At 51.2% G+C, this 19,602-nt stretch overlaps 2 protein-coding genes across 2 annotated transcripts; both read left to right on the top strand.

Moving 5' to 3' along the window:
* The first annotated feature begins 450 nt into the window (after window positions 1-450).
* LOC119110053 (solute carrier family 2, facilitated glucose transporter member 6) lies at window positions 451-18,444 on the top strand. Its single transcript, XM_037233797.1, has 4 exons — window positions 451-1,065; window positions 12,523-12,652; window positions 17,761-18,297; window positions 18,368-18,444. Exons 1-4 carry the CDS (start codon window positions 451-453, stop codon window positions 18,442-18,444), a joined length of 1,359 nt encoding a protein of 452 aa, XP_037089692.1.
* A 95-nt stretch (window positions 18,445-18,539) lies between these two features.
* On the top strand, window positions 18,540-19,014 carry LOC119110378 (inositol transporter 4-like). Its single transcript, XM_037234177.1, has one exon. The coding sequence runs from the start codon at window positions 18,549-18,551 to the stop codon at window positions 18,981-18,983; it is 435 nt and encodes a 144-aa protein (XP_037090072.1). The 5' UTR covers window positions 18,540-18,548; the 3' UTR covers window positions 18,984-19,014.
* The last annotated feature ends 588 nt before the right edge of the window (window positions 19,015-19,602 follow it).

Raw genomic sequence — 19,602 nt, 5'->3', positions numbered from 1 at the left:
CCGCGACCGCTGCACGGACTCGCAGACCTGAGGCGAACTGTCTGGTCTGCGGTCGAGGCGCACGGCAGCTGTGGTCGCCGCCGCGGCGACGGCGGCGGCGGCGACGACGGCGGCGGCAGCGACAGCGGCGGCGCCCGCGCGGCGTCGCTGACACACTAACTCAGTGAGCGGCGGCGGTAATAGGCTCCACGCTCGTCGGCCGTAACAGGCGGCGAAACCGGCGCGCGGCCGCGCGGCAGTGGCGCGGCGGGCACCGTTGTGACCGGCAGACGGAGGCGCGGCGGCCATCTGCCGCTGCGCCGCTGACCCAGCTCCACGCTGGCCGCCCTAGTCGCCGAGCTGCCGCCGCCACCGCCGGACGCTGCTCCGGACGCCCACGCGAGTGACCGACGCGGTGCGGCGCTAAGGCGCGACGATGTTGGACAACAGGTGCGCTCCTGGTGGCGCGCCATGAGCGCGCGCATCTCCGAGTGGGCCGTGCTGCAGGACCTGCAGCCCAGCCGGCGCGCACGCAGCCTGCAGCGCAAGCGCGGCAGCACGCGCAGCACCGGTAGCACGCGCAGCACGCGCTCGCACGGCGACGCGCTGCGCGATGAGGCGAGCACGGCGGACGCGGGCGCGCTGCGGCCGCGCTCGGCGACGCGGCTCTCCATCCACGACATCAGCCGGCTGCCGGCGCTCGGCGACGACTCGGCCGTGGGCGCCGTCAGCCGCTCCATCCCCGACCTGTCGACGCACGACGTGTCGCGGCGCGGCATCCATCTGCCGCAGCCACAGTTCGAGCTGCACGGCGAGGTGACGCTGACGCCGCACGTGACGCTGTCGCGGCCGAGCACGCCGGGCCCTGGCGCGCGTGACGGCGGCGGTCCCAGTCGCCAGCCGTCGCTGCACCGACACCGCGCTTCGACCGTGCTCGAGGAGCTTCGCAGCCAGCCCGGCTCTGCCGGCGACACGGAGCGCAGCGGCCCATCCACCGGCGACGGCACCCTCAGCACGCTCCGCACCTCGTGGACGTCCGTGGCCGTGCCGCTCGGCACGTCGCGACGCTGGAAAATCCGTCCCCAGGTGAGTCGCGCGCCCCCCTCCCCACGCCCAGCCCTCCTCGCGAAGCGATCGAGCGGCGGAGGCTCGACGGCGAGACAGCCCACCTTGTTTGCCGGCTTGACGTGGAGCTCGGGCCCGGTGACTGGGTATACGTGCGATGGCCGTTTAGCAGAGACAGATCTTGTTAGACTGTCAGGACGGTTGTGCGTCACGCTCGCTCACGTCGCCGTTGATAACCGTGCCGCTTTCAGGATTTTTGGTGTCACCGGAATTGTGTAGCCGAATGTCTGGTCAAAGCGGACATCCGGGAAAGAGTGTGGCGAGCACTGCAGGCGTTGGGCTGTGCAGCACGATCTGCAGATTGGCAGCAGTCTACTGTGTGGTTATTGACGGTGACTGCTGCGATGTACTGCATTGTTTAGATGTGACGTTATGTGACGTCATGACGGCTACATATGTGATGATCATGCAGTCCGCGGCATCTACAAAGAGAACATGGGAAGGCGTTTTTGCTTTCGCTGAGGCGAAATATTTTGCTAGCCTCATCCATCACAAAAACACAATACACGTCATAGATTCAGCATGACAATGTTGTGTGACCCACTGATGTACTACTTGACATCAATGCATTAGGAAGAGTTGGTACAAATGTCTACTGCGGGTAGAACATCAGTGTAAGTTAGGCCATGTTAGGCTAGGCTAAAAATTGGAAAAAGAAAGGCGCTAGCAACTGTTGCCACAAAGATATTGTGCTGCCCTTCAGGCTCAAACCATTCAGCCGTAAGCACTAGCGTGTTTCTCCTCACCAGACAACTCGAGTAGTCACTATAATATGCCGGCCTTGGCCGTTGTCATCAGGCTTTATCCAGCTAGCTGTAATTCATTAGCGCGAGTTGTGTGCTCTACATCAGCGTAAGCTTAATATTGCGTGACAGACAACAGCATGTTCTTCGCACCCTGGTCTCCGAACCACATTTCGGTAATGAGAGTTTACTCAGATGTTTGAAAAGCCAGGTTTACGTAGGAGTGTGGCTCTAATCCGTATTCATGAAGGCCATTCGTATTCCCGGCGGCCTCAGTTACTGAACTGGTTGCAATGCCAGGTAAGTTACCTCGGCTACGAGAACCTACAACGCCGGAGTTTGATAGCTGTTGGCAGCGGAAACAGACGCAGCAGCCCGCAACGCGAAAGTTTTAAGTGTTTACATCGACAACATCCAGCCCGCACCGACCCTGCCACCAATGCATCCGGGACGAGGCCAGCACCGCGGCCACGGCGCTGGTGGCCGATTTCGCGGCAGTCCAGCGAGACCCGCAGCGGCGCTGGGTCCGTGACGCGTCGCGTACGGCGCCAGCGCACCGCGACCCGAACGAAAGTGAGCGACACCGCGCGCCGCTGCAGGTCTGGGAGCCGGAGCGAGACGACTCGTAAGCGGGCCGCTCCGGCTCCGCCGGCTCCGTACGGCTTCGCATGGGCTCCGCCGACTCTGCCGGGCTCCGCATGGGCTCCGCGCCGCCCGGCGAGCCGCCCCGTTATCGGCACGCGGCGGCTTCGCTTGACGGTGCAGCTCGTGTGGCGTAGTGAGAGACGGTGACGTTGGAGACTGCGCGATCGAGGGCGCTGCGAGCTGCGGACAGGGGCAATGAGAGATAGGCCGTGTTTTTATCCCCAGTGGCCGCAAACGGATGTAATGCGCGCAGATGGAGTGATTAGTTTGACTTCGCTTGAAATTGCAGGAGTTTAATGAGACGTGAGCCGGAAGTGTTAACCCAGCTGCTAGCCGAAAGAGGTTGTCGCCTTTACGGTCTGTCAATGATGTGAACCAACTAAGTAAAACAATGCAGGATCAAAGTGAAACTCCTGAATTAACTCTAACTTTGAAACAATGCAGTGCTGACGTAAGCACTCGACATAATGGCTGATGGTAAACGTTTCTAGGGGCCACGATCATCAATGCGATAGTTAACACATGTTGATGTGGAGAGGTGTCGTCGCTTGAGCCGCGTGCCGTGCTTTATAGCCAACCGTTGTCGAGATCAGGCGAAATATTTCGAATACGCTAGTCAGTGGCAGGCGGTCGGTCTCACATCTCCAGCATTCGAATTTCCTGAGATGGTCTTGTGGAAGTGTATAGCACTCTTGTGGCTTTTGTGCGTTCTGAACCATTCTAGGAGGCCCTCCACTGGTTTAGAATTGTCAAATGGCGAATTGCATGCGTTCCTGATGCTAATTCAGGTCATAAAGATAAAGCGACATCAGGATAGGTTTCATGCATCTTAATGTGTTCTGGTTGTCATTGCGTAACGATTGCAACGATTGTAATCGTGATTGCCAATAAATAACGATTGTAACGATTGTAATGATAATTGCCATTGAATAACAAAGTAACGATTGCCATTGAAGTGCCTTCTATCCAGTGACTAGATCCTGTGGTAGCATAGGTCAAAAGGAACTCGCCCCAGGCAGTCGCGCTGCACTGACCTCCCCAGGAAGTGCCTATTTGTGGCGTTAAGACTGGTGCAAAAGGCCAGCTGGCGACTAGCCAAGTGAGCCCAGCGCGGGACATCCGCGGGAATTGAGCGACACGAGAAGGATCTCCTCGTGTCGTTCAATCCCCGGGGATGTCAGTCCCGCGGACGTTTTGCAAGTCTTGCCTGCTTCAAAACACGGGCGTCCGTTGGAATGGTGTCGCAGGGTTTGGATAATGTTTGAAAACTCAGCAAGTTTCGCGTGGCGTGCACGCTCAGACAGATGTTCCATGCTTCAATCGAAAAGTTCATTTAAAAAAGAATATTGTTGGTCTGTTGTTCGAGCCTTCCATTTTTCGGCATTAGTGGCCAAGTAACTTCAACTGGAAGAATGCGATTGTACCGCCCAAAGAACGGCTGGATATCGACTGTTTATTTGTTTTTATTTCTTCTGGAAACTGACAATCATATTACGGTTCGTGTCAAAGGAAGCTTGTGTTCTGTTGTTTCTGTTAATACTTTGTGGATGGCAACTGACCTCCAGCAGTTTACAGGCTTCTCATAATTGTCTTCAGATGAGGCCTTATAAGAGTTGAGTTGCACTGTGCGAGTTATGGCCACTTCTACAGAAATTTTCAAGAATTTCAGGGCTAGATAAGACTCGAACCGACATTTGCCGGGATACCTGGCCACGCTAAAATTGTGAGAACATCGTCTGCCCCATCCGTTCTTATGCTACGAATCCGACTCCATTGAAATGATTTCGTCGATGCAACGTGCTATGGATAGCATGAGTTACACGGCTCGGAATTTATTTCTCGGTTAATTTCAAGCAGCGCGTTTCAGCACATTTGCTCACACGTCGTTTGGTCTTTTACACATAGAGCTTGGTTCGAGTGTCTTGAGAATGTATTGTGGTCCCAACGCATCGCCACGCCACAAAAGTACACTTTTTTTTGAAAAAGTGCTCGTTGGACACTTGGCTGGTTCCGACAGGCTGAAGGGAGAAAGGAGACACCTTTAAGATGACATTAAAATGGTATTGACTGTTTGCCCCTATGTCCTAACATGAAGTCACCTATGGCCCACCGTGACCGAGAAGCGCGTCATTTTCGCTGCCTCAGCTACGGCCGCAACCGCCCGAGTTGCACGGAAATACATTTTTGGGGAATGCGTGTTTACCAGATTTGTGTGTCAGTAAGGCCACTACCTGACCTATGATGTCGTAATGGTCGCGGTTCCTTGTGTGTCAACGTGCTATGTGACGGCTGTGTAAAGACGATTCACCTACGCTGAGGTAAGATGTCAGCTAAGTGGTATCCCAGTATTTGGAACCTCTATGTCAGGTATGAATGCCTTCGGAGAACACTGAATTAAGAAACAATTTCTCGTTATATAAGACCTATGTTGCGTGGTCAGCATAATGCGAGCATGCGTGTGGTCACAACTTTGTACAATTTACAGTAGCAAAAAAGGACAGCTTCCTTAAAGTTGCACCGCTGAAAAAACACACAAACGCATTGGTCAAGCCGAATTTCCCTGCAACGGCGCAATTGGAACAAAATAGAGCTCTTCCAATTATATTAATCTGACAAGCATAACACTCTTAAATTGTGAGAGAGCTGCATATTAGAGATCAAGACCTCCGTCATAATTCCACGACTCGGGGTCGTACCGACAAGAGAACAGCGGAAAACGGACACTCGTGCAGGCAAGGTGTAGGTCGCTGTGTTTGGGCTGTCCGATGCACTGGCACGTGAACCACGGGTCCGGCCGTTCCAGCCGTTTTTACGGTCACATTTCCACATTTCCACATTTCATCACATTTCCCGGAACGGATCAGGTGAAGACGTGACACCAACGGCACGATGTAGGCCAATGTGCCACCTACAAAACACTGAAAGATCTCAGAACTATCCGATCAGCGGGTGCGTTAGCAGTAGACCGGGGAAAAGCCAATGTATTTTTTTCTTAAGTGGGCTCGAGGAGTAAACGCCTCGACGAAGCCGGTGGTAGTGTAGCTCGTGAAAACTTTACTGGCGTGCATTCAAGCTGACTGTGACTAAGATGCACCCAAAATATGCACGGTCACAATATTTCGACTAACAGGGTATATCACACAAACTAACTGATTTGTTTGCTGAAGTTGCCAAGCCTGGTCAGACAAACAACCAGCCGATTTTCAAGCAATAGGATTTGTCAATGGGCGTGCGAATGCTTCGTTGGTAAACCTCTGCCAAATTACCAGATTTCAATACCTTGATCAGAGCTATCTGTACGGTTCGCAACGGCGCAAGGATGAAGACCCTCGGGCTATTGCATCATCTACATGATGGTAGTTCGTGACTGGCGACCGCATCACCTTGCTCTTCTCGTACCGTCCAAGCTATCTTACTGGTCCGAGGATTTAGTCTAATCCCTTGACCAAAAAATGGCCTCAATTTCTGGTCATTTAGTCTTAAGTGCTCGTTAAGGGTGTGGAAAACGGCAGGGGTTCTCGGTCCAGGGGCTCGGCGGCCAGCCCAGAAAAAATAAAGGAACCTGTTCGCAGTGTTTGTTGTCGCTTCAGATGCCAAAACAGATCTTGGCCGATGCCATCGAAGGTCATGTTGTTTGAGTTGAAGGCCTACATGCTTGAATGTGCAAATGACTCACACCTCCTCCAATCTCGCACCGTGTTCCAAATATGTAACACCCACTGGCACGGTGGCGCAAAGGATGGATCCCATAGCCATAAGAATGCGCCAATCAGCATTGCACTGAAGGAGATACTGCACCTGCATGATAACACTGGCTGTGGAGGACTGGTCGTCTTATCGCGCAAATTTCCAACAGGGTGTGTGACTGCCATCCAGCTTATGCATCATGACAGCGGCAGCTGAAGATGATCTATATAATTCAGCCGTGCACCATGCAATGCTCTTTTGCAAACGCTGGCCTCGCCATCCAGAGCCCGCATGTTTGCCTCCACTTCAGACAAATGCCATCAGTGTCCTGATGACCAATGTCACTAATGCTGCTATAATGGTAGGCTACACGCTGTCGCAAATGAGGGCCTACAAGGGGAGCTCCACATTTGAAAATGTTGAAGCAAGCATCATGTACCTTGAGGTAAGCTCGCTCAGACCTGTTGGTAGACCGTTGAGTGGAAAAGGCTGCACAAGACAGCAAAATTTTCCCAGTTTGTAATTATGTTCTTGAGCTTGCGATTGTATGAATGCATTATGGAATATTTGTAGCACGTTTAGGTGCTGCCAATTTATCCGTGCGAAATTGCCACTCTAGCGCTCACTTGCAGTAATTAACTCGCTGAGAAATGTCAGTGTGCGGTGCTGAAAGTGTTCTATGAGCCAAAGGTCACGCACTTTTGTTTTAGTCATTTCTCTTAGTGTTCTTGCATATCTATTTGTGGGTTTAAGATATTTCATTGCATTCGCATACTTGGTTATGGTGTTTTTCTTAAAATATTGTCTGCAAGCGTTATTTCCGTAATAACTAACAGTGATGTCAAACTTATATTATGTAGCACAAAACGTAATTATTGATTGCAACTTGCATAGTTTGCTCAACACGGAATGAGGGCCAGATGACGTCCGCTGTATTTGAAAATCGTGCTCACGGGCGCCAGGTCTGCACGGCTCAACAATAATATTCGTCTTGGCAATGAAAGCCGCATGGCTAAAGGGTTTTCGGGATTTGATTGACATTGCTACCGCGCTATGTGTGTCTGGATGCCCTGAAATAGTCTGTACATCGAAATAGTCTGCACACAATAACCCTGAAAAATAGTCTGCACATTTTCGTGAGCGTGTAGCTCAGAAGCTAGAGGGATTTAGTTCTTAAGAAGGGAGGGCTGTGAACTGCACCGAATGATATTCAAAATCCTATTTTAATTGTCGTTTTTTCTTATAACTTCAGAATAGAACCTCATACAATTGTGGAGCTGTCCCGTAAATACATGACGTCTATGTAAAGGAGTTTGGAAGATATGCAAACGACCCAGAACTGCATATTGTCATTAGCGAAAATAGATCAATCCTTGGCCTGCCAGGGCAGCGGAGTGCTTAAGACGTGCCCATTGGCTGGACATTCAACGGAAGATAAGACGGACAGGCCAGCCCGATAGCCCCATTTCACAAACACAAATTCCCTCAGGTCGTGAATGCTACATGAAAAAATGTATCGGCAACGTTATTTACCCATTATATTTTAATACCATTTCCAATGCTACAAAATCCTGGGGGGGGGGGGATAAGTGCTCATCACCAATATAACAAAGACGTGTCGTAAGCAACCCAAATAGCTACCAGTCAAATTGGATATATATATATAAAAAGTCGCCAGGCTTTTCTAACAGCCTGCGTTGCGTGCACTTAGCTAGTGGGCTGCAATGTCCGAAGCCCTCAGCAGCATTGTTTTCTGTTTCCGGCTTCGGCATGGCGGTGGCACCGCTGATCGCTCTTCTTATTCGCCACTCACTGTATCGGCATGGTGACGTCACTGGTCACAGCTAAGGCGTTGGACCTAAGTTGAGCATGGCGCATAAGACCGCTCGGTGGAGACCACTGACTGGTGCGTAATCGAGTCCGCGGGTTGAATGCACGGCTCCAGGGTCGCAGCCGGTCAGTCCTGGGAGCCGGTGGTCAGTCCTCGATCATTTTCAGTCCACAATCTGGCACATGGGCCATGCGGCAAATTCGTCATAAAAGATGATAGTACTGTTTTGTTATATTAATTCAACGGTCAGTCCTTAAAAACTTGAAAGTGGCAGGGGCGCACTGAGGCTTTTCGTAAGGGGGAGGAAAATGTTACAAATGCTTGCCACGCTACTTAACATGTCCCTAGCTCTTGACTAGTATTTGACCCGTTTTGTTTTGCCCGACTTCGTTCCCATACGCCAGCACTAAATGCCCCAGTCGGCGCCGTGGTTCCTGTGACCCAGCCCAACAGCGCGACATGGCAAGAACGACAGGACCGCGTCACACAGGATTACTTTCTGCGAACGTCACTAGCTCCACCAGCTATATAGCAGACAAATTCCAGATCAAAGTGGAAAGCTTTCACGTCTTTACACAAGTTCTTTACTTCTATTCTCGAAAAGCTGAGAGTTGACTTTCATTTTTCAGCTAAAAAGGGCCCAAAAAATAAAACATTCGGCCATGACCTGTTGCGCATCCCATCCAATTGACCGAAAATAAATGTTCCCGATCATTGTTGGGGCGCAGGCTTGCCGTACGTGCGTATTTGGAAAGAAGCACAGATAAGAATCCGTTAGCATTTAATAGATGGCTCACCTAGAAAACCCCGAAAGATCTTCCATGGAACAGGAACATTTTTTGTCAGGTCTCGACAGCTAGATACAAATGCTCAATTTTCGAGCACAATTGCCAACAACGAAAACCGACAAGATTTTTTTGGAAGTCTTAAAGTTGCAAAGTGACGAGATTCTGCTTGTCATCATTAACTCATGCCTGACACGCAAAATACGCGCGAGATGCATTGTCTGCTTGTGTAACGGCGCTGTCACCGGGCAGGTCGGGTCACAACACCTTGTGGTAAAAGAGATAAAAGGTTGGCGATAAAAGTGGTCAGAATTCACATCTGTCAGGACCAATTTGCATGCTCCTGTTCGCTGTATGACTGCCTGGGGTCCCCGGACTGCGACACAGAAACAGACGACGTAATGACAGAAACAGACGACGTAAACGGCGTAATGAAACACGATGCAGCATGACCTGCACTACTGCACTGGGATGGCATGATTGCGGTGGCATGATCATTGACCGTGGTGCCATGGTGTTTTGGACGGTACATCTCACCGACCGCCGTCGCGGGGTCGCTCACCGACCCCCGAGGTGTTCCGTGAGTGAGGGGTCAGCTGACCCGTGATCTTGAAACCACAAATTGACCAACGGCCGAGAACCTTCCGAAGCTGCCGTGACTTACTGAATTTTTGCAATGGTCGATCACCGGACTCCTGTGTTACGCAAATAGAATATATCGCTTGCAAGTTTCATGTTTTTCCATTATATTGCCATTTGTTGTGTTCCATTACTACTTGGCTCACTTACTTGGCCTCACATCAGCCGTAAAGGAAATTGCACAACCCCCTGCATTGCCGTGTATGGCATAAGGGCTTTACATCTTTGACTTTGCACAATCGACAATAACTTAAGAAAATGCAGGTGTCGTGTACTGCTTCCAGTAGTATTTTTACAAACGTTGTACGCAGATGGATACGACATCATTGTTACATTCTGCTGATTTTCTGACGGGCCACTTACATCATGCGGTCATAACTTGGTGCGCCCTTTAAGATAGCTTGCGGCGATCTTGCATTGCTTGGATTATTTTGCCAACCGCGTACGTTGGATGGTCATAGAAGCATTCTCGCCAATTGCCATAGAAGCATTCTCCTGGATGGTCACAGGAGCATTCTCGCCAATGGCCGTAGAAGCATTCTCCTGGATGGTCACAGGAGCATTCTCACCAATGGCCATAGAAGCATTCTCCTGGATGGTCACAGGAGCATTCTCGCCAATGGCCATAGAAGCATTCTCCTGGACGGTCACAGGGGCATTCTCGCCATGTCAAGATCTCATAAAAACATTGGACATGTCCCTACGGCAATCAATAGCCCTAGTCAATCTCAGCAAGGAATCGATGAATTATTGAGGCCTGTACGTCGCAATTGATATCATGACGTCATAATTCCGTGACCTGATCTATTATCTGAACGTCTCCACTCCAGTCTGTGCTAACGTAATCACGTGATGGCTACTGCTAAATATTGGAAGAGCCATACATGGAGCTTCGGAACTACTTGCAGAAACTCGGAGGCAGGTCGCTTTTGGCGCCCCAGCCGGTTTCGAACTGAACTGAAATTGCACAGTATACTTGTAGGGGTCACATTGAGGCCATGTGGTGAATTGATTGAAACGCCTGCTTTCAGTAAGAGTTAGTAGTTACGCCTTAGCTGCTGCGTCCTGTCGGCGTGTAGGGGATATTTCCTTGCTCTCTTGTGCCTGCTCAGAGTCCAGCTGAGTTCTGACACAGTCATCCACATTCGTGGTAATGGCAACAATCTGGTAAACCGATCAAGATCATGTTCGCTTACACGCCTCATCACTCGCTTCACTGACCCAACCGGACACCGCGCGATAGGGGTTGCATAAGGTTGCTGACTGCAGACTTTCGCGTCGATCATCGTCGACGACGCGCACTTCGATCAACATTCCAGACAGGCACAATGCGGTTGTACCTCATTGATTACCATACCAAGCAGAACAACTTAAAACATATCAGGCTTGGTCCAACCGAGTGTTGACGGTGTCAGAAACAAATCAGCCACGACTGGTTGAATGACCCCACATCCAGTCATCAAATCGATGTTGAAAGACGCCGACAAGTGACATCAGCTAACATCCCAGCGAAGTGTCACTAACGGGGTCACGTAAGGACAGCACGTTAGCCATATGAACTCAGTTTGCGTGGTACACAGGCGCCTAAACATCCAATTAAGGAAGAGCAAAACTTGCACAATTTTTGGCACAATGTTCAGTGATGATGGTGCAACACGTAACAGCTTTTAAGGCTCTCGTGGAGCCACCCTTCCCATTGCTGACACGTTCTGGTGTTCAGGATTTGTTTTCTCAACACTTAATGTTTCCCGGTTGCTGAGCAACACCATTCACGTTTTATAAGATTATGCAGTCCGGACCCAAGCCGGTGGCTGGATTGAACGCGACGAAACAGCTGAAACCCAACCCAACCGTCACCCAAGCCAAGCCCAAGCCAGCCAACCAACCGGTTCACATGAGGACAGTTGCTGAGCCACGAACCGGTAGCTGTTCCTCAGTGGCAGGCGCCCATCTCGCCGCCGGCTGCGCTGGAGGAACGGCCGGTATGTACGGCTGTGGTGAACACCAGCCCCCACAGCGGAGCATTCGTCCGCGGGTTCCACGCGCTCGTCCGCCCGCCCCGCTTAACGTGCGCAGGAATCGGCATTTAACGCCGGGTGGGCTAGACGCCTTCAAAGGAAGACATTTTCGCCTGTTGAAAAGATAGATGTTTATGCATTCAAAGAAGGAATAAGGTCCTCGAATCTCAATCCGAGCAGGGATCATGTGCAGCGCCGTGTACATCAATGCTGTACAAACGCGTTGCACATTATTTATGTGCGGATGATGCGCTATCTTGGAAAAACCACACAAGTGACATACAGGCTTATATAGCAATGTTTGCAGAGGCGTTGCTGCACTGTGTCATCTATTTCTGTCATCTGTCATCTGGTTGTCCATGTTCAGGAAAGCAATGACCATAACCGCTAAAAAAACACGACCATAACTCATATTTATTGTAGCTCAGCAGACGGCGGCCAAGTGTCGGCGATCGATGTCCTCAATATAACGGCCACGAAATCTCACAAACGTATCACACGTGTTGCCCAAAATCGCCCCGCGCCCCAGCTGGAGCTGCGTGATCGCAATTGCCAAGACGAGCGCGGAGCTTCCCGTGCGTCGGGTTTCATTTTTCAACCGGCGAGCAGCGACGCCTCTGATGGAGCTTGCTGATGGGCCCTCGCAGGTCGAACGCGCGACGTCGCCCGGGACGCCGACGGGCGTTCGACGAAGGGACGTGGTCACTGCGAGGCGCAGCCGCCGCGAGGTCCTGCGCGGCCAACAGCCCCGTGCGGCGCGTAGTCGCTCAGGAGAGGTGTGCAGCTGTCGGCCGACTTAATATCGTATCTGCAGCTGCTGATGACTGCTGCCGTGTCCACAACTGCTGAGCGCCCTGCTGCTGTCTACAGCTGCTGATCGGCCATGCTGTTGTGTCTGCAGCTGCTGACCGGCTCGCTGTTGTGTCTGCAGCTGCTGACCTTCTCGCTGCTGTGTCTGCAGCTGCTGACCGGCTCGCTATTGTGTCTGCAGCTGTTGACCTTCTCGCTGCTGTGTCTGCAGCTGCTGATCGGCTCGCCGTTGCGCTAACCGCCCGCCTGTCGTTCGGCAGCTGCTGGCGGTCGGCACCGGATGCCTCACCATGCTCGTGACCGGCTTCATGATGGCCTACCAGTCGCCGGCCAACCCGCAACACGTGCTGTCATCTGGCGAGCGGCGCCAGAACCATCTGCTCGCCGTTGGTGGGTCACATGTCCACGCGGCGCGTTCGCAGTCCAGTGTCAGATCGATTGCCTGCGAAAAGGGATTCCATATTTGCACTCCATTTCCGCCAATCTGGCGATGTGCTTTTTGTATTGCGCTTTATGTATGTGCTTTTTCCATACACGTGGTGTGCTCAAATGGCGTATGCCGTCGAGTAAACAAATATCATTGGCGAAAACCTTCGAATCACCGTACATGCAAACAACAAAACGAGTAAGTGCATGTGCGACGACCATTATTTACATAGATAATACAGTAGTAGTAGCCGTATTGCTTGGAGAAAACAATAGAATGGAGGTACAGATGTACTGATATTTCAGCAACATGTCTTTATGGAAACGAATAGCAGAAGTATTTACTTCTGCTATGCTTATACACACACACACATATATATATATATATATATATATATATATATATATATATATGTTGGAATATTTTGGCAGAATTCTATCTTTGATACATGTTTGATTAAAAATAACTACTGACTCAGCATTAACGAGCTTTTTGATGCATCGTTCTAGTTTCCGAGCCTTTGACTTTGCGTCATCGCTTAGATTAAAGATGGTTCGCACAAAATTACTCATATATTCATCACTCCTTCCATTCTAACGTTTCGAGATCTTATCTCATCTTCAGAGAAGACTAAATTGCACAAGAAATAAGTTTTGAGTTTTAAAGGATGAAAAAATTGTGCACTACTGTTGGAAAACATCTTTTAGTACGGAGAACATAAATGACGCACAACTAATTGAAGTAAGACGGATTGCTATTTTCATCTTCATACATGTAAGAAACACTCATAATGGGAACATCACAAAGACACAATGGGACAATAGTGTTCCCATTGTGTCTTTGTGATGTTCCCATTATGAGTGTTTCTTTCATGTATGAAGATGAAAATAGCAATCCGTCTTACTTCAATTAGTTGTGCGTCATTTATGTTCTCCGTACTAAAAGATGTTTTCCAACAGTAGTGCACAATTTTTTTCATCCTTTAAAACTCAAAACTTATTTCTTTTGCAATTTGGTCTTCTCCGAAGATGAGATAAGATCTCGAAACGTTAGAATGGAAGGAGTGATGAATATATGAGTAATTTTGTGAGAACCATCTTTTATCTAAGCCATGACGCAAAGTCAAAGGCCCGGAAACTAGAACGATGCATCAAAAAGCCCGTTAATACTGAGTCAGCAGTTATTTTTAATCAAACATATATATATATATATATATATATATATATATATATATATATATATATATATATATATATATATATATATATATATATATATATTCTTACGTATAAGAGCATACGTATCTACTTTTTCTGTTATTTTTTATAGAGGCATGTTGCCGAAATATCAACACATCTATAATTCCACTCTCCTGGTTTTTCTCTGAGGAATACGGCTATTACTGTCTTATCTATCCAAACAGAAATTATCTTTGCTTGTTTGGAGATCTAATGACTCGACGGCGGTTTCTCATAAAATGCCTTTGTTGTGTTGTTCTTAAAAATTTTGAATTGTTGTTTTGAGCAGCCTTTTTCCTATTGCGGAATGATTTCGACGAAGTATTAGTAGTGAGAATGAAATCGCTCTTCGGAGTATCGTTTTCGTACGCACCTGTACGTGCTATCACACCAGACGAGGATGAGAGTCCGAGCAATTATTCAAGTTGCGTTTTCTTATTGAAATTGCATTGTCAGATGCAAGAAATGAAGTATTCTTGACACTAATTTAAGATTATGTGCTACACCGTGCCATCGCACATTATTGCCATCCTACCCATAATTTTAAAAGTTAAGCATGATGCACTAAATGCCCGATGTCTAAGTAGTTGTGCAAAAGCGTCCGTAAAGTATATCTTCGGGCTCTGTGACTACCCGACACTGAACTGGTACCTACGTCTTGCACTGGGTCAATTACATTGTAATGTGTCAGTTGACTTCACTCGCCTGCAGTTCTGAGCATATGCACAAATACGGCTTCGTGAGATGAATTATGCGAGACACGAAGAAAGGTGGACTGGCATAGGTACGGTGGGCAGCGTTCAACACGTGGCTGTAGGGTCCGTACGGCATAACTCGGGAATAAATACGACAAACTCAAAAACAACCGCTGCGCTTCAACCCAAATAGCCAACGATCTCAGCTAACTGAGCCCGATTGCTCTGCAGAGCGAGGTTCACGCTCTAAAACGCCGTCTGATTCAACGACGGAGTTTCGCAGTTAACGTTTTCCCGCGCACGACATGTGCATATAAAAGTAATCAGGCTGGTTATTCAGTGCGAATGAGTTTATTCTTGCACCGGTGTTTGCAACGATGTTCAGATTCTGCCAGCCATCTGCCTTCGCAGGCTCTCCTTGCTGTCTGCTGGATTGCAGTTACTTGGTGCCGCTATCCAATGTCAGTACTTAGTTATTCAAGGTGGCAAAACTGGTGTGGATTCAGAATATATATATATATATATATATATATATATATATATATATATATATGTCAAGAATTTGTGAAGATGGCTGGTTATATAACTGTACCGGATTGCATTTTAAAAACACACTCGATATAAACTGACCGGGAACAGCCCTCATATCAAGGACACACATCCTTAACATGCAGCTGCTGCATGCATCTAGGTGTCACGCATGGCGAATGTATGCTGACTTATTTTCCGGGCATCGCCTGCCTGCTCATGCTTTTACTAATCATTTGCACACGGTTATCTTGCCAGGTCGACAGCCCCAGTTAAGTTAGCCTAGTTAAGCAGCTCCCGTTAGACGAGCCCATGCAGTTTTCCAGAACGTTTCTCCTTCACAGCTCACACACCAGACTTTCCATATTAACTTTCCCGCGGAATTAGGCGGAACATGTCGGCAGAAGCGCCAAGAAGTTGCATAGCCAATGCAGGCTAAGGCAGTTGCAAACACTGACCGAAGTACTTGAGTTCAAATCCACGGAACCAAGCTAGCAGCCATCTTAGCACTCATGTCACACATTTCCGTATAGCGGCGGATGACAGCTCTTGTGGTTGGCAGGTCCATCAGCCGTGGAAATGTCAAGGGTCGCTGCTCAGCGCCCGGTTTGCGGTCGACCTCCAAATGGCGTGCAAAGCCCGGAAATCACCTGCTCCCCCGCCAATTGCCCCTCGTTGGTCCCGAGCTGATTGAAACCCGCCGCCCCCTCCCCAAACCCAATCGGGTCTGGTCGCGCAACGCTCCGCTCTCGCCGCGTTTTACAACGTTCTGGCGTCCCCAGGGATCGCCAAGGGCGTTTCTGCGTCGCGGACACCCAATCAGCTGCTGCGATGTCCGCGCGTCGCTAGCAGGCGCCTTGAGCCAGAGGCGGCGCTGCGCCCTCCTGAAGTGCGGCTGTAAAGGTCCGACGGCGTCACAAATCGCGCAGGGCACTTGTAGTAGGAGCGTAACGCTGATTTTATCGTTCGCGATACTACCGATAAGCCGTGAAAGCTGTCGGTGTCAGCGCAAAGTCGGTCCAGGTCTTCAGGCGAACGCCGGGTGGGCCGCGGGCTGCGGAGGCGCGTGATGCGGCGCCGTGACCTCTGGGTGGCCGACGGCGGACAATCGATCCACGTCGCGCTATTGACAGAGTAGCAATATGGAGCGTCGGCTGACCAGCACTGTTGACTGCAGCGCAGCGTTCGCCCTGCGGATACGGAAAAACTGGGCACTCGCGCCGCGCTGTTCGGGCGCTTGTCTGCTGTTGACCAATGTGATGGCACTCAAAGCCAGGGACGCACGCCGGTGGCGGCCGATGTGGCATACGATGATGAGGAACACCTGGCTGCGCCTGCTATCAATAACACAATGGCAGAGTTACGAGAGGGCCGATATTCTAGTTTGTATTGATTCCTCGCCAGCCTGCAAGCACATCTGTTCCTTTCTGCGACCTTGTCAACAGTACTGAGCTGCGGCACAATGTGGGGAGCCAGCCGGTCGGCGTTGTGGGCGAAAGCGACGCTCGATAAACTCGCTGGGCTTGAAGCAAGTTTACCCGCGCAGCTATTGCGCCAGTGTGCATTCAAACAATCTAAGTCCTGCAAGCGAAGCACTGGCATATTGACCAGATGCGTCGTCAGTTGAGTTAACGTGAAGGGTATCTCCCTGGGCCTTGGCAGCTCCCCAGGATCACGGGTCCTAAGTATCGAGGCCGAGCTGTCACTCGTAAGGCTCAGCACGTCCTTGCACTGTTGCTGCTGCCGCTTCCCATGCGATGCGTCATGTGGGCAGGTACTCGGCGGTGATCCTTTAAAGGCAATGCTCCACGCTTCAGAATATTGAAGTAAGCATCCTATATGATGAAATAAACTCACTTATAACTATTGGTATGTTTTTAGGTGGAAAAGCGTGCCATGGACAGCACATCTTTCTGTTCAGCGAAACTTTGCTCAATTCGCCATTACTTGACGACGTCATCGTGCTTCATACAACAGTAATTGAGAGCCAATTGACGGTCGTTTCATTTGGGAATTAAGCTCACAAACGCCAGATATCAACGGCTCGACAATTATATTTTGATTAGCCTTCATCGCGCATGGCCAATAAAACAAGATTTGAATGCCGTGATTATGACGTCATGAATGCCTGGGTGACCTTAAAATAGTCTCCAAAGTGGTCTGCATATCTTGGCGGGCGTGTAGCTCAGAAACTAAAGGGGCTTAGGTCTTAAGAAGGGCAGGGCTGTGAACTGCACCAAATAATCTTCAAGATGGTTATTTTAGTTCAAAACACCATACAAATGTGAAACACTCCCTTCAAATGGCACAAATTTGGCAAATGATTGTGCATCAAACGCTACGCACGCAAGCCGAACTGGTGAGTCCATGAGCGGCCAATAAAACATGTTATTTTACATTGGACAGCGGTGATTGTCACTGTGATCGATGACCCATTGCATCATGCAAAAAGTTATGACCTTGTTTCAAATTGTGGTCATTCCAAACCGCGTAACCAGTCATATCTGTACTTACCTTGTTACAGTTATAAAACCCTCGCGACCAAAACCCAAGCCCTGGACTCGCAGTGTGCGTCGCGTGAGACGACATAACCCGCGCCGTGTGCCGCAGGCTGCCTTCTGGGATCGCTGGTTGGCGGCGTGCTGCTCCTGGCCGGTCGGCGACGGCCGTTGCTGGCCGCCTGCCTGGCCGACGCCGTCGTCTGGACGCTGCCCATCTTTTCGGCCGACCCATGGCTGGCCTACACGGCCGAGATCCTGACCGGCCTGGTCAGCTGCGCAGCCATCCTGCTCGTGCTCGTATACGTGGCCGAGGTCAGCGTGGCCGAGTGCCGTGGCGGCTTCTTGGTGGCTGCGCTCGCCTGCTTCGACGTCGGCGTGCTGCTGTGTCTGTTGCTGGCCGAGCTGATGGGGCGCCGCTACCTGGCCGTGGCCGGACTCTGCCTGCTGCTGCCGCTATTCGCCGCGCTGCTCCTCGCACTGCCCGAGTCGCCGCGCTTCGTGGCCGCCGCCGGCAATAAGGTTGGGGCCGAGATCAGCTTGCGCCTGTTGCGTGGCCTCGACTACTACAGCGAGAGCGAGCTGAACCTAGTGCTCACCAACCTGGACGCCGGCGGAATCGGTGCGGCGTGGCTGCGCGCGCCCACGCGCCGGCCGGCGCTGCGGGCGCTGCTCGTGGCCGGCGTGCTGACGTTTCTGGTGCCGCACTGCGGCTTCAGCACCGTCACCTCCTTCGCCGTCGGCCTGTTTGTCGAGCACGGCGTGCGCGTGCAACGCACGGCGCTCTTCTGCGTGACGCTGATCAAGATCGCGGCCACGGCGGCGGCTGTGCTGCTGGCGGATCGCTTCGGCCGGCGCGTGCCGCTGCTGCTGGCGGCGGCGCTGCAGGCGCTGGCGCTGATGGCGCTGGCGCTGTGCGCGCTGCTCCTCAGCCCCGAGCAGGTGTACAGTCGCGCCGGCACTGCGATGCTGCTGCTGCTGGTCGGCCTCTTCGTCATTGGCGCCGGCGTCGGCATGAGCACGTTGCCGTGGGTGCTGGTGGCCGAGCTGTTCCCGCAGCGGAGCCGCGCCGTCGGGCCGGCGCTGAGCAGTGTCGCCTACTGGGCAGGCGACCTGGTCTCGGCCTGGCTCAGCATCTGGGTTCAAGACACGCTGGGTGCCAGCGGTGTGCTCTGGCTGCACTTCCTTTTCACCACGCTCGCCTACATCTTCGTCTTCTTCATCGTGCCGGAGACCAAGGAGAAAGCGCTGGAGGAAATCGAAGTTTACTTCACCGAAAAGACGAGCAAGAAGCCCAAGTCGCGAGTGCCGTCCGTATTGATTACCCGCCTTTGATCATTGTCTGTGTTGCTTTAATGAACGCGCTTTGCCCGGAGTGGCGAATACACGCCGCTGCTCGCTGCCTCTGCACTTTTCAGAGCCTCCCGGGGGCGCGGCAACGGCACCTCCACCGAAACCAGTGCCGGATGAGTCGCTTTCAACGCCGCCATCGACCGGTTGCCTGGACCGGCCGTGGTCTCCGGAACAGAAATAGACAGCGGATGACGCTTGGTCGCGCCGCTGAAGGCGCGAGGGCGGAGTAATTGAACGGCCGCTGCTCTGCATGAGAGCGGTGACTCCGACGCGGACCACACCGGCACTGTGCATCAAAAATCACGCAGTTTGGTCCCCACGGGTTTGGAGCAAGTTACGAAAACAGGCAAATTTGGATGACTGTAGGAAAGATCTAATGAAAAATACCATCACTCATACAACTCAGGACTAACGAGACGGAGCGTGCATCATTCATGAATACGTATCGGTGCTTTAAGGCCTCGTTGGCACTCAGCGACGCTGGAAATGACCCTTCACATGGCATGGAAGGATATATTTGACTTGAAATATATCGACTGCGCTCATGCAAATGGAAACAGAGTTGAGCATTGTGCCTCGCCCATCTATGCGGCGCTGTCCT

Source organism: Pollicipes pollicipes, unplaced genomic scaffold (assembly GCF_011947565.3).
Source record: "Pollicipes pollicipes isolate AB1234 unplaced genomic scaffold, Ppol_2.1 Scaffold_7231;HRSCAF=8579_pilon_pilon_pilon, whole genome shotgun sequence".
Classification (NCBI taxonomy): domain Eukaryota; kingdom Metazoa; phylum Arthropoda; class Thecostraca; order Pollicipedomorpha; family Pollicipedidae; genus Pollicipes; species Pollicipes pollicipes.
The sequence above is the reverse complement of the archived record's forward strand: the minus strand, read 5'-3'. Positions and strand labels throughout refer to the sequence as shown.